Below are 14,326 nucleotides of genomic sequence, written 5' to 3' on the forward strand. Positions count from 1 at the left end.
ACAAATGTGGAGCCTTGTCAAATGGGTGAAATTGCAATAAACAGACTTTAATATACCTGTGCATTTTGACAGGAAACGACTGTTTCCATGGTATTGGAATGCGTTACCACCCATTTGGGAGCAGGCCGACATAAGGAGCTACATGTTTTCTTAACTGCATCCCTAATTTCATAAACGAAAGTCAATTTTAGCTAGCATTTTCTTTCCTTTAGAATCTGTGGTTTCTCTGACTGCCCTGGGCAGCTTCAAAAGTTGATGTTCCAGCCCCACTGCTCCAAGAAACATTTTACAAATTGGATGCATCGCCCCTGATCGGCGAAGCAGCCGGCAGAGGACGGAGAAAGAGACCGGTACGGCGCGCGCCGCACTATTCTGTTCCCTCCGAGGTGCCGTAGTCCAGGCTCGCTTCGTGGTGGCAGAGGAGGCGGGGACATGGCGACCAAGGTGAGTGACGGTTGGGCAGTAAACGGTGTAATTCAATGGCTTTGACGGACCGCCGGGGAGGGGGTGGCCGGTACAGAGAGAGATATGCAGAAACGGAGCGACTTTTATGGGAATGGAAGGGAGAGAGACTGAAAGAGCCAAAGGGTGGTGAAGAGAAGGGAAAATGAGGATGGGATACACTGACGACGAGAGCAATATGCGTTGTTTTGACGCTCTGAGAACGGGTAGTTTAGATAATAAGAATATGCTTTAATTTTATACTGAACTGTAGTGAGAATGTTTTTGAGAGAGCCGAAAATTGCTTTTTTTTTTTTTTTAATCTCGTCACCCTCGAGAAAAACAGGAGGGAGTGAAACTGTGGTTCTCTCCAAAGAGAGAAGTTTTCTAAAGTTTAAAGGTTGACACTTTCCCTTCCTAGATCCCGCTTGTCATCATTAACAGAGTTTCTGTTGCCCTTCCTTCTGCTGCTTTCCCTCTTGTGGCATTCATCTAGTCGCGATTTTCTGCTGGTTTGGAACCTCTTGAATTTGTTTCCATTTCCCCATTGCAATTGGAGTAGAAGATGGAAGACACCACTGGTCTCAAGCTGTTATCTGGCCCTCACTACCATCACAAAAAAAATAAATCACTGCATACAGAGTATTGTATAACTTTTGAGAGGGAAACGCTTTAAAATACCATTGAAGTTCTTTGGGGTTATGGACTTTTATAGAGAGATGGTAAAAACAGTTTTTTGACCAAACAAGTGCAACAGTTGGTAGAAGGGTGTTTCCATAATATATAAGTGATACAGCCATAAACAGTTTTTACTAGTGTATAATGAGATGTTTAAAGACCAAAGTATAGTATTGGAATCTGTAGTGGCAAATGCTATTTGGAGACTGATTATCTTAAAAAGGTCACATGAAAGTAGAATATGCCCATGTTTAACAAATAGTTAAAAATAACATACAGTACTGTGTGCAGTTTTGATTGCCATACCTCAAAAAAGATAAAGTTGTGTAGAACTAGAGAAAGTACAGAAAAGAGCACAAAAATTATTTCTCAGCATTCACGAGTGGGTTATGCACCTCTGCCAGCAGATGGAGACAGAGCAAAGCTGATGTCATAGTATATACACCTGTGCTCTGACAGCCTGCTAGTATTCTCCATCTCCAGCAGATGGTGGACATACATCTCCCTACTGGGGTTTGCTTGTTTAAAAAAAAAGAGGAGAAAGAGGATTAACATACACTGCTTCTCTTCAGGTAATAATTTATGGTCCCTCCCTCAGTTGAGTGCCTCCGTCCAGTAGACGGTTTCCGGCATGGACTTAGCTGCCAGGAGTCATTAACTGAGAGGCTAGTGGGTGCAGAAAGCTGAGGACGGCGGTGAAGGCATTAGCCCTCTCCTCCCACTTCCAGAGACTGATTCTGTACTCATCCGGGATGGGCTGACCTCAGATAAAGAGTTTAAAAAACAAAAAAGAGTAAGAGAGAGATTTAGGGACCCTCTTCTGTTTCTGATCTCCGAGCCTTGGCGCACCAATCCAATGTGAGTTCCCTTCTCCAGGGGACTTGGGGAGTCACGGTAATTTGGCGCTTTGGGCTAGGCCCCGTTCTCAGGCTTCACAGGGACACCGCATGGTAGGCTGTGACGATGTTTGTGCATTTTTTTTGTAAACTCTGCTCATTGGGAAAGTCACTGTTATTTGTGCCCTTCTCTATTACCAACGCCATATCCTTTGGGATGGAAAATGTGGCAGCCTATTTTGGAGCTTGATGTGTATCTCAATTTCCAGATATGAGAAGGAATAATGTTACTATAACCTCTCTACATTTCAGAATTCTGAAACACAAATAAAGGAATTTGCCCAAGTTTACATTACATGCTCTGTGGGAGAGCAGGATCTGAACTGCACAGCTTTGAAATTCTGCTCCTTAGTTCAATGCTCTGACTACTGTATTAAACCTTCTCTCAGATTGACAGTAAAGCTATGTGTCCTTACTCTTCAAGAAGCAATCAGCTTATCACGCCACCTTCATTACAGATATTTCATGTTGAAGCACTCTTCAGTCAGTACTGCAGGTGGAGGGCTAGATGCTGCACAATAGTAAATTAGAAAATCTGCTGAAGAATTATTTCTTTAAATTAAAGAAACTGGCACATAGCAGTTAAAAGCTCTCTAGGGTTATGCAGGCTGTTAATTACAGCCATGTCTGGCTCAGAATTCAGGTGTTCGATAGGCGTTTTCCCTCTGGTGTGGTAGTACAATTGTGGAAGGATGCAAGATGCTGATAATGGAACACTTCTGATCAGAGTAGCTTTTATTAGCCATATGCTAGTTTTTTCTATACGGTTGTATTCAGTGGATTTTAAGTTACAGGTGGCAACCTGCTAAAAATTGCAGGAGGATTATTTGGGCCTGTGCTAACTCCTTTTTCCAGACCCTAGGGAGAGGGTTTCTTAGCTTATACCAACTCCTCTCACTGTCTGGAGCTTGAGGCGAAATCTCTGCTTGTTCCACAACACTACAGGGCACTATGAGGTTCAAAACGCAAGACTGAAGCCAAGACATGTGGTTAAGCTCACTCCTGCCAGTCAGGAGAAAGGAGGTTGAATTTGAAAACTAGGGGCCTCATTTTCAAAGCACTTTACCGCGTGCGATAAATTCGCGAATCGCGTTAACAGCTGTTAACGCGATTCGCGAATGCAAATTAGTCATTTGGTATTCAGGGGGCGGAGTTGGGGCGGAGCATATGTAAAGCGGGAACCTGTGTATCGTGTGCGGCGATTTTAACTACAACTCCAACTTCGCCATCCACGAGAGAGAGAGAGAGAGAGAGAGAGAGAGAGAGAGAGAGAGAGAGAGAGAGAGAGAGAGAGAGAGAGAGAGAGAGAGAGAGAGAGAGAGAGAGAGAGAGAGAGAGAGCGCCTTACTATAGTGCCTATGCCCTACATAGGTATTTGAATCCCTATGGGAGGGCTACCTACTAACTCGGGGTGGGGATTAGGTATGAGCGTCGGGGGTTGGGGGCCACTTTTGCATTCCACATGAGACCTACGGACAGAACAGTGGTCTCTAGTGCAGATTTGCTGGCCGTCGGAGTGAGGACGCTCACACCAAGAAGTGGTTTGGGCAACGTTCTCTCCACCTAGCTTGATGGACACTCTACCTGGGCAACAACATGCTAGGTGGAGAAAATGTTGGCCAAATCTCCGCTTGGAGTGAGCGTCCTCACTCCGACGGCCAGCAAATCTGCACTAGAGACCACTGTTCTGTCCGTAGGTCTCATGTGGAATGCAAAAGTGGCCCCCAACCCAAAAAGTGCCAAATATCGTGCACTGCGATACATTAAACTGGCAAATATCGTGCACCGCGATAAAACCCTGAAAGAATCATCGTGCAGTGGGAAAACATCGCGTGCGGCGCTAATGTTTTCGCGAATGGCGAAAACATCGCCGCACACGATGTTTCCCCACTGCACGAAAGAAGCCTCATTTGCATTGGTAACGCCCCCTAATGCGTTACCAATGCGATATTGGAAAATAAGGCCCTAGGTCTGGAGATCATATGTCAGAGAAAGGAGGAAAAGAGAGGCCATGTACATGAACTGTTTTTTTTTTGTGTGTGTGTGCTTTCTTGTAAATGGTCCTCTCTTGCCTTAAAATGAAAACTCAGAGGGAGAGGATCAGGAATTACTTAGACAACAATTTGTTTTAATTTTTTAATTACAACAGCCCTGTCACTCAGCAAAAATAGCCCCCAAAATGCCACAAAGCAATTTTCTTGCACATCACAGCCCTTCCAGCAATTAAAAACACACTGATTACACCAGTGGTTTAATGGAACGAAGTCAGCATGACTTTACCCAAGGCAAGTCTTGCCTCACAAATCTGCTTCACTTTTTTGAAGGAGTTAATAAACATGTGGATAAAGGTGAACAAGTAGATGTAGTATACTTGGATTTTCAGAAGGCATTTGACAAGTTTCCTCATGAGAGGCTTTTAGGAAAAGTAAAAAGTTATGGGATAGGTGGCAATGACCTTTCGTGTATTGCAAACTGGCTAAAAGACAGGAAACAGAGAATAGGATTAAATGGACAAATTTCTCAGTGGAAGGGAGTGGGCAGTGGAGTGCCTCAGGGATCTGTATTGGGACCCTTACTTTTCAATATATTTATAAATGATCTGGAAAGAAATACGACGAGTGAGATAATCAAATTTGCAGCTGATACAAAATTGTTCAGAGTAGTTAAATCACAAGCAGATTGTGATAAATTGCAGGAAGACCTTGTGAGACTGGAAAATTGGGCATCCAAATGGCAGATGAAATTTAATGTGGATAAGTGCAAGGTGATGCATATATGGAAAAATAATCCATGCTATAGTTACACAATGTTAGGTTCCATATTAGGTGCTACAACTCAAGAAAGAAATCTAGGCGTCATAGTGGATAACACATTGAAATCGTCGGTTCAGTGTGCTGCGGCAGTCAAAAAAGCAAATAGAATGTTGGAAATTATTAGAAAGGGAATGGTGAATAAAACAGAAAATGTCAATGCCTTTGTATCGCTCCATGATGAGACCGCACCTTGAATACTGTGTACAATTCTGGTTGCCGCATCTCAGAAAAGATATAATTGCGATGGAGAAGGTACAGAGAAGGGCTACCAAAATAAGGGGAATGGAACAGCTTCCCTATGAGGAAAGACTAAAGAGGTTAGGACTTTTCAGCTTGGAGAAGAGACGGCTGAGGGAGAATATGATAGAGGTGTTTAAAATCATGAGAGGTCTAGAACGGGTAGATGTGAATCAGTTATTTACTCTTTCGGATAATAGAAAGACTAGGGGGCACTCCATGAAGTTAGCATGTGGCACATTTAAAACTAATCGGAGAAAGTTCTTTTTTACTCAACGCACAATTAAATTCTGGAATTTGTTGCCAGAGGATGTGGTTAGTGCAGTTAGTATAGCTGTGTTTAAAAAAGGATTGGATAAGTTCTTGGAGGATAAGTCCATTACCTGCTACTAATTAAGTTGACTTAGAAAATAGCCACTGCTATTACTAGCAACGGTAACATGGAATAGACTTAGGGGTAGATTTTAAAAGAAGCGCGATCAGCCTACTTTTGCTTGCGCATCAGACTCAAGCAAAAGTACGCTGGATTTTAGTAGATACGCGCGGAGCCGCGCGTATCCACTAAAATCCTGGATCGGCGCGCGCAAGGCTATCGATTTTGTATAGCCTGCGCGCGCCGAGCCGCGCTGCCTCCCCCCGTTCCCTCCAAGGCCGCTCCGAAATCGGAGCGGCCTTGGAGGCAACTTTCCTTTGCCCTCCCCTCACCTTCCCCTCCCTTCCCCTACCTAACCCACCCGCCCGGCCCTGTCTACACCCCCCCCTTACCTTTGTCGGGGGATTTACGCCTCCCGGAGGGAGACGTAAATCCCCGCGCGCCAGCGGGCCTGCTGCGCGCCGGGCCGCGACCTGGGGGCGGGTACGGAGGGCGCGGCCACGCCCCTGGGCCGTAGCCACGCCCCGTACCCGCCCCCAAAACGCTGCCGACACGCCCCCGGAACGCCGCGACGACCGGGCCCGCCCCCCGACACGCCCCCCTCCGAGAACCCCGGGACTTATGCGAGTCCCGGGGCTCTGCGCGCGCCGGGAGGCCTATGTAAAATAGGCTTCCCGGCGCGCAGGGCCCTGCTCGCGTAAATCCGCCCGGTTTTGGGCGGATTTACGCGAGCAGGGCTCTGAAAATCCGCCCCTTAGTTTTTTTTTTTTTCCAATATATTTATTCAGGTTTTCAAAAGATAATACATTAACCATAAACTGTGCCCCTTGGGGGCCTGCTTTTGTGGAGAGAAGGGGCTGCCACCAACCTGCCCAGCTGACCCGAGGGAGATTGATTGAGAACTGGCTCACACCTGCGGGGCTCCCTATTGTGACATCATCAACGGAGGACCGCGAGCTTAAAAGCCCGCGGTGTGGAGGTGAGAGTGGGGCCTGCTTTTGCAGAGAGAAGGGGCTGCCACCAACCTGCCCAGCTGACCCGAGGGAGATTGATTGAGAACTAGCTCGCACCTGCGGGGCTCCCTATTGTGACATCATCAGCGGAGGACCACGAGCTTAAAAGCTCATGGCGCGTAGCTGCCGCCGGCGCAATGCCTAAGCCGCGCGTGTGCGGCTTAGATCGGCTTTGATCGCCTTTATCGCTTTTGAGCTGGGTTTATTGTAAATTTATGGGGCGGAAAAGGAAAGCGAAGCTTGTGACCTCATCTCCGGCACCACAGGTAACAGGCCCTATGGACTCACACATACGCAGGTTAAATATGCCGCAGAAGGACTTGGATAGAGATATCTTGGATGTCTCCTTAAGTCCTGGCACAGGACCGACACCTCTACAGCCCATAGGAAGAATATCGGGAGCAACATCGGACGTTGAAGAAGCCACAAAAGTAAGTGGCTTTGAACTTATATCTCAGTCACCGAAAATGGCGACTCCTCCCTGCTTAGGGCTAGAACAGCAGGAAGCAGGTGAAGGATCTTTAACGATTAAAATAGGCTACGGTCAAATACCGTAGACTATTCTAAAATCACTATGGGAGATCTGTGGAGGATGCTGTTAAAAGTGGACTCTAATGTTTCTATGATGAATTCTTCCCTTTCAGCTGTTGTGAATGGGAATAAAGTTGCTATACAAGAACAAGGAAAGAAATTGAGGGAAGTAGAAATATCAATGGAAAATACAAATTTGGAATTACAAAATGTTAAACTAATGGAAAATTTACATACATCTGATAATGTATTGCTACATAATGAGTTGGAAAATATAGAAAACATCATAAGAATGAGGAATTTGCGTTTTGTGAATTTTCCTATCACCAGATTGCTTGCACCTTATGAGATGTTTCAGAAGTATTTGAGGGAGAATCTGGCTTGTGAAGAAATCTCCTTAATTTCTAAAATATATTATTTTCCGGTCCCAATTGGTAACGCAAGTGGGAGGGAGGTAGAGAACACCTTGGGTGTATCTACCTTTCTGGAGAAATCCATTGATATAATTAATAAAAGAGCAACATTATTTGTGTCATTTGTATTGGAAAGGGATAAAGAATTTATATTAGAGAAATTCTTTAAAAATAAAGATATTCTATTCTGTGGGCAGAAGGTTTTTATATTTCCAGATGTATCCAAGCCTACTCAGGCAAGGAGAAAGACATTTTTACTCTTGGAAATAGGTGCAACTTTTTATTTGAAATATCCGAGCAAGTGGTTTATAAATTTTCAAGGGAAAAAATATATATTTATGGAACCTTCACACCTCGAGACTTTTTTTAAGGGATAAAAGTGAGGTTAACATGGGAATATCTATACCAGCAATTGTACAGTCCAATAATATAGAATTAGCAACCCCTTCTCCCTGAAGTTCATTATTTGACTTGAGTATAATCTTTTTTTTTTTTTTTTTTTTTTTTTAGGCTCCCAATTATTATTGTTTTCATTGTGAAGGCTAAAGTAATATGGTTAAATATGAATGCAATTGTTTATTTGCTTCCACATTGAATTGCTTATGTTATGCACAGAAATGTGATATTGTATATAATTGAATAAATATTCAATAAAGAGTAAATTAAAAAAAAAAAAAAACAACTGTGCCCCTTGGACAACAACCAATCCAAAACATTTGTATATGCCTAGTAAATCAGAGCAGTCATTTTTAGTTTAACTTACACATTTTCTTCCCTCATACCTCCCCCCCCATGTGTGTATCCTCCCCCTCCCCCCCCCTCTCCCTTTGGGATCCGTCGGTCAGTAGTGTAAAATGATATCGAAAGTATCTTTTATCGGCCAGTTATAAACAAAGTCGAAACACAGTCCTGCATCGTGGGTGTGAGAGAGTTCCAATAGCTGCTCCATATCTCCCTGTATTTGTTCACTGCTGTCTGGGATTTATCATGAGCAGTCATATAGTCAAATTGAAATACCTTGTATAGTCTATTTTTCCATATTTCCACTTTCGGTGAGGCTTCCGAAATCCACTCCTTAAGGATCGGTTGTAAGGCTACTAACAGGGCCTTCTTTACAAATATTTGGTCAGGTTCCTGTAATTGTTCCAGCGGACCTGTAATCAGTCTCAATAAACATAAGTCTGGGAATGTTTCTCTGCATTATAGACCCCAATACTCCTGTCACACTATTCCAGTATTCAGCAATTTTAGGACATTCCCAAATCAAATGCATCATCGTTCCTTTGTCTATATTACATTTATGACACTTATCAGATATACATAACTTGGCTTTATACATTCTGGTTCTAGTCATATACATACATTGAAGTACTTTATATCCCATTTCCCTCAAGTTAATGTTATCTGTTACCTTTACTATGTCGGATAGTATCTGAGATATGGCTGGCTTGGATAATACTATCTCAGCCTGAGTTGCCCATTTCCCTTGTATATCTTCTAAAACCCGTGCCATGGGAATGTCTCTCAGTACTTTAGAAAAAACCGAGCAAGAATTTTGTTTTTTCCCAACCGGCGTGAAAAATTTTCGAAATCTTGCTAATTGAGAGTTCTGGATTGGGCCATACTGTGTTATCAATGTTTCTATGTAATGTCTGGCCTGCAGGTATGCATAAAACTCTTTAGAATCTAGTGCGTAATGTGCTTGCAATTCCCTGAAGCTGCACACATAAGCCCGCTCTTCATCCCATAACTGGACCACTTTATTTAGGCCGTCTGTCTCCCATCTATGAAAGACAATACTAGTGTTCCCCACCTCAAACTGTGGATTACCCCTAAGCGTAATAAAGGGTGATATTCCCCTTTCGGTCTGAAGCTTGGTCTTGCACAAGTAGAGCCAGGCTCTTCTGCACGCTTGTATTGATACTCTTTTCTTATAATGGACTGGGACTTCAGCGTCACGCAAATGTAGGAAATTTACAGGACTATATGGCGCCGTCCAATCCAATATAAATACATACGGGGAATACAAGCTTGAGCCCCGTAACTAATCTTGCATATGCCTCAATAAGCAGGCCAAATTATAGTCCCTCCAGTTAGGACATGAAAGCCCCCCTTGCAGATATGGAAGCATCAGAGAGCTTAAAGACACCCTCGCTCTCTTACCACTCCAGATATATCGGGTCAATATGCTGTTTATGCGCTGTATCTCCTTTTTTGTTAACCAGATTGGGATGTTCTGTAAGACATAAAGCCATCTTGGCAGTTCCATCATCCGAAGGAGATTTAATTTTTCCATAATCGATAATGGAAGTTTAGACCAGATACCTAATCTCTGCTCCATATGTTGTAATAGGAGTCCTACGTTGGCCCCTTTAATTTGTTCCACCTTCCTTGTCAATTGTATACCCAAGTATCTCATAGTCTTCCCCACCCAGCGTAGTGGGAAGTCTCCCTCCCACTGAGTTTTCACATTGGGACCCAGGTCCATAGCTTCTGATTTCTCCTCATTAATCTTTAGACCTGCAAAATTCAGAATAATTCTGATGTGCTAGCACTCGTTGCAGCGAGTCCTTTGGGGAGGTCAGGAATACTAGAACGTCGTCTGCAAACGCCGACACTTTAAATTCTTGAGTCTTCCCCTTGTAACCCTTGATCTGTTCGTCCTTTTCTATCTTTTGCAAGAGAGTGTCTATAGATAGTATGTACAGCAAGGGTGACAACGGGCACCCCTGCCTCGTTCCTCTATATAGTTGGAAGTCTTCCGAGACATGCCCATTTGCTAAAATGGCCGATTTCGGGGCCTGGTATAACATTGCGATGTTCTGTAGGATTTCCCCACCAAACCCATATCTTTCCAGTACTGAAAATAGATATGACCACGATACCCTATCAAACGCCTTTTCCAAGTCAAATCCTACTACTAAGGCTGGGACGCCCCTAGTTTCTGTTTCTTCCATAGCTATAATTAGTTTAGTCAAATTAGAACTAACAGACCTCCCTTTTACAAATCCTACTTGAGTGTGGGTGATTATGGTTGGTAACGCTTGACTCAATCTATCCGCCATTATTTTAGCGAACAGCTTTGCTTCATAATTCAATAAGGATATCGGCCTGTACGATGACGTCAGAGCCAAGTCCTTACCCGGTTTTTCCAGGACTGTAATAAACGCCCTAGTTAACCCTTCCGGGAAGAACTTCCTCTGCTGGGCAGCGGCATAGAATTTCAGTAGGTCTGGGGCGATTTGATGAAGAAGGCTTTTATAATATTCCGCACTAAAGCCGTCTGGGCCAGGAGCCTTTCCCCTTTTACTTGTTTTAATTACCCCTACAATTTCCACTAATTTTATAGGTTGATTAAGTTGCTGTAATTGTTCCTGGGAAATTCGGGGAATGGATAGATCCTTAAAGAATTCTTATTCTTGTTCTAAGCCTCCACGTCTATCATCTGTATATAATTGCTTATAGAAATTTCTAAAAGCAGCGCAAATAGATGCCGCCTTCTGAATAGGATTCCCTTTGGAATCCTTTAGCTTTGCAATATATGTTTTGCCTCTGTCAGCACGTGTCAGCTTGGCTAGTAGATTACCAGCCTTGTTCCCATATCGGAAGAGCTTATGTTCTCCAAATAGTAAGGATTTCTGCGCTTTCTTATGAAGCCATTCATTCAGTGTGTGCAGTATGGCGTGGTAATTCTCCCTCATTTGGCTGCAATTATTGGTCGCCAGTTGGGCCTTGGCTATCTTAAGCCTTCCTTCCAATAATTTAATCTGTTTATGCATGTTTTTTGTTCTAGCTACTGTATATGCCAGTATTTCACCTGTCATGACAGCCTTCCCTGCCTCCCAATATAAGATCGGATCTTCCTTGTGTTGTCTGTTATTCTGCTCGTATTCCCTCCACTTGTCTTTTAGGAAGTCCTGAAATTTTTTATCCCCCGTCAGGTGACCCGGAAACTTCCATAGTTTGGTTCCTGGGTCTTCACTTTCTATCTTTACCTCTACCCATATGATGGCATGGTCTGATATTTCAATGGGTCCTATTACTGCGTTCTCGATCTGTGGAAATAAGGCGTCTGCTACTAAAATATAGTCTATCCTAGAGAGCGTGGCATGAGCCCTTGACACATGAGTGTAGTCACGCTCTGTGGGATGTAACGTACGCCATATGTCCAGAAGATTCAATTCAGTATTGAGATAATCTATGCCTTTACCTTCTCCCCCGTCCCTCCTGGTTCCAGTGCCTGATTTGTCCATAACCACATCGCTGACACAATTGAAATGTCCCATTAATATCAGGTGTCCCTTTGCGACTGACATGATTTTTTATATCAGTGCCTGATAGAAGGATTGGGAATATGAATTGGGACCGTATATACAACCGATAGTATATTCTTTTCCCCTTATTCTCCCAACCACTATAAGGTATCTTCCGTCGTCGTCAGTGATTTGGTTGAGTATGTCTAAATAAATATTTTTGTGGATTAACAGCGCCACTCCCGCCTTCCTATTTACCGCTGGGGCGTATATGCATTGTCCCACCCTGCTACGCTTCAATTTTTTACTCTCACCCTCCATTAAATGAGTTTCTTGCAGGCCTGCTATTCCTATTTTTTCCTAAGTAAGGCACTGAGTATCTTTTGCCTTTTGATAGGTGATCCTATCCCCCCCACATTCCACTTACCACATCTTATGATCGTCATTGAAGCAGGACTTCTATTACCCCCTGGTGCAGCCGTAACATCCTTATAATACCTTGGGGCTTCCCAGCCTGAACCCCAAGGTCTTGTCCCTTGATCCTTTTTTTGATCCATCCCTTACCATCTCTACTCCTTTCAGACCCCAGCATCCTCGTTTCCCTACCCCCTGTCCTTCCATCCCCTGCCCTTCCCTATCCCCTAATAGGTTATCCCTACCCCAATTGCTCCAGATCTGGCCCATACTTTGGGGTCGAGGTCCGTAGTGCGTGCGTTCGAGTGTCCCCCTTGCTTTAAGCGGATTCCCTTCCGTCCCTCTATGTCACTCTTATCCTATATTCATTTGACCAGTCCATATTAATGTATTATGAAGTCCTGAGCATTTTACGAGTTTTCAGCTACATGTCAATTGTTTGGTTTGGATATCCATATACCCTTCCGGTAATCCAGCTCCATATTATAGTCTGTTTCAATGTCTGTGCTCTGATGAAAAACAAACATATTGATATCCAACTTATCTAACTCTGCGTTCTGGGGTCGCCCTTCCAGTTCACCGTTCCCAACAGCTTTAAGGTGAGTCCCTCCAGCCTTTTACACTATACTTAAGATAGTAGTAAAGTAAGGCTCGAAAATTAAAAGTAAGGTTTAAAATTAAAAAGAAGAAAAATAGCAATGCCATAACTGTAACTCAGCTGCATGTTCACCATCGGCTCTGCTTCCTCATTTTCCTCCGGTTGTTTGTGCTCTTTTTCATCCCGGATACTTCCTAATCCACCCAGTTAGGTGGTCTCTCCTGCCTTCGCCTTCATCCATTCTTCTACTTTGCTTGGGGAATCAAAGGAATAAATCCTGCCCTCTTTCCAAATTTTTAATAATGCCGGGTATTGAAGCGCAAAACGGACGTTTTGGTTGAATAGCTCTTGGCATGTTTTGGAAAACAGCTTTCTCTTTGCTGCCACCGCTGCGGAATAGTCCTGGAAGATAATGATGGAATGACCCTGGAATTTCAGCGCTCTTACCTTCCTGAAAGCTGCCATTATAGTAGCTCTCTGTCCCCAGTCCAAAAACCGGGCTATAACCAGTCTAGGCCTCCTCTCCGTATCCCTCCGAGGGCCTAATCTGTGAGCTCTTTCAATAGTCAGCCTTCCGGTCAGCTCTGGCAGTTGTAACACATTTGGCAGCCACTCCTCCAAAGTTTTCTTGAGATCCCCATCTGTTATAGTTTCGGGGAAACCCATAAATTTCAAATTATTCCTCCTAGACCTATTCTCTAGGTCTTCCAATTTGTCTTCTGCCGCCTTACAGGCTGCCTCGAGGGTGGTGATTTTGATAGCGAGCGCCATATTGTCCTCTTCCACGAGGGAAATTCTGCCTTCTGCGATGTCTATTCTGCGGCCGATATCCCCCATCGATTCTTTTAAGACTGCCAAATTTTTGTTTATACTCTCGAATTTATGGTCTAGTGTGGCCACTACCGCTGCAGTAAGTTTTTCAATGCCCCTTTCATCTATCGTCAGCGTCTCCGCAGCGTTGTTTACCTCCACCAGTTTGTCTTCCCCCCTCCTCCTGTTTTCAGCTTGTCTTTTCGCAGCGCCTTAGTTGTCATTCTGAGCCTCGTTTCTTCTTTCTCCTTGCACCCCTCTGTTGCCTTAGGTTTCTGACAGCTCCGAGGATCTTTAGGTCCGCGGGAATCCTTCATTTTAGGTCTTTGTTAGGCTTATTTCAGTGGGGGACACCTGGAGCGCAGGCAAGAGCGACTTGCCCGTCTCACTGCATCACGTGACCCCCATAGACTTAGTTTTTGGGTACTTGCCAGGTTCTTATGGCCTGGATTGGCTACTGTTGGAAACAGGATGCTGGGCTTGATGGACCCTTGGTCTGACCCAGTATGGCATGTTCTTATGTGGAGAGTTAAAATAAAATTCCATTATATAGAAAATTGGGTCTCCACTACTTTCTTTTAAATTTAAGGCAAGAAAGAAGAAGGGAGGGGAGCACTTGTGACTGATAGAAGTTTCAGTGTGGACATTGTCTCTGATCATTTTCCAGTTTCTGGGTTCTGTTTCTATGTGGTAATAAATGAGCATGTGCCACATGCTAACTTCATGGAGTGCCCCCTAGTCTTTCTATTATCCGAAAGATTAAATATCCTATTCCCATCTACCCGTTCTAGACCTCTCATGATTTTAAACACCTCTATCATATCTTCTCCAAGCTGAAAAGTCCTAAGCTCTTTAG

At 43.9% G+C, this 14,326-nt stretch overlaps 1 protein-coding gene across 4 annotated transcripts in view; it reads left to right on the forward strand.

Moving 5' to 3' along the window:
• The first annotated feature begins 295 nt into the window (after positions 1–295).
• Positions 296–14,326, forward strand: part of APOOL (apolipoprotein O like) — a 267,269-nt gene continuing 253,238 nt past the window's right edge. For 3 of the 4 annotated variants that reach the window (XM_029606573.1, XM_029606575.1, XM_029606574.1), the window contains exon 1: positions 297–444. In XM_029606573.1, the coding sequence (XP_029462433.1) occupies positions 433–444 (12 nt within the window). In that variant the 5' untranslated portion in view covers positions 297–432. Of the gene's footprint in view, positions 445–14,326 lie in introns of all 4 variants that reach the window. The other variant, XM_029606577.1, reaches the window with a different exon arrangement.

The sequence above is a fragment of the Rhinatrema bivittatum genome, chromosome 6, assembly GCF_901001135.1.
Source record: "Rhinatrema bivittatum chromosome 6, aRhiBiv1.1, whole genome shotgun sequence".
Taxonomy (NCBI): Eukaryota; Metazoa; Chordata; class Amphibia; order Gymnophiona; family Rhinatrematidae; genus Rhinatrema; species Rhinatrema bivittatum.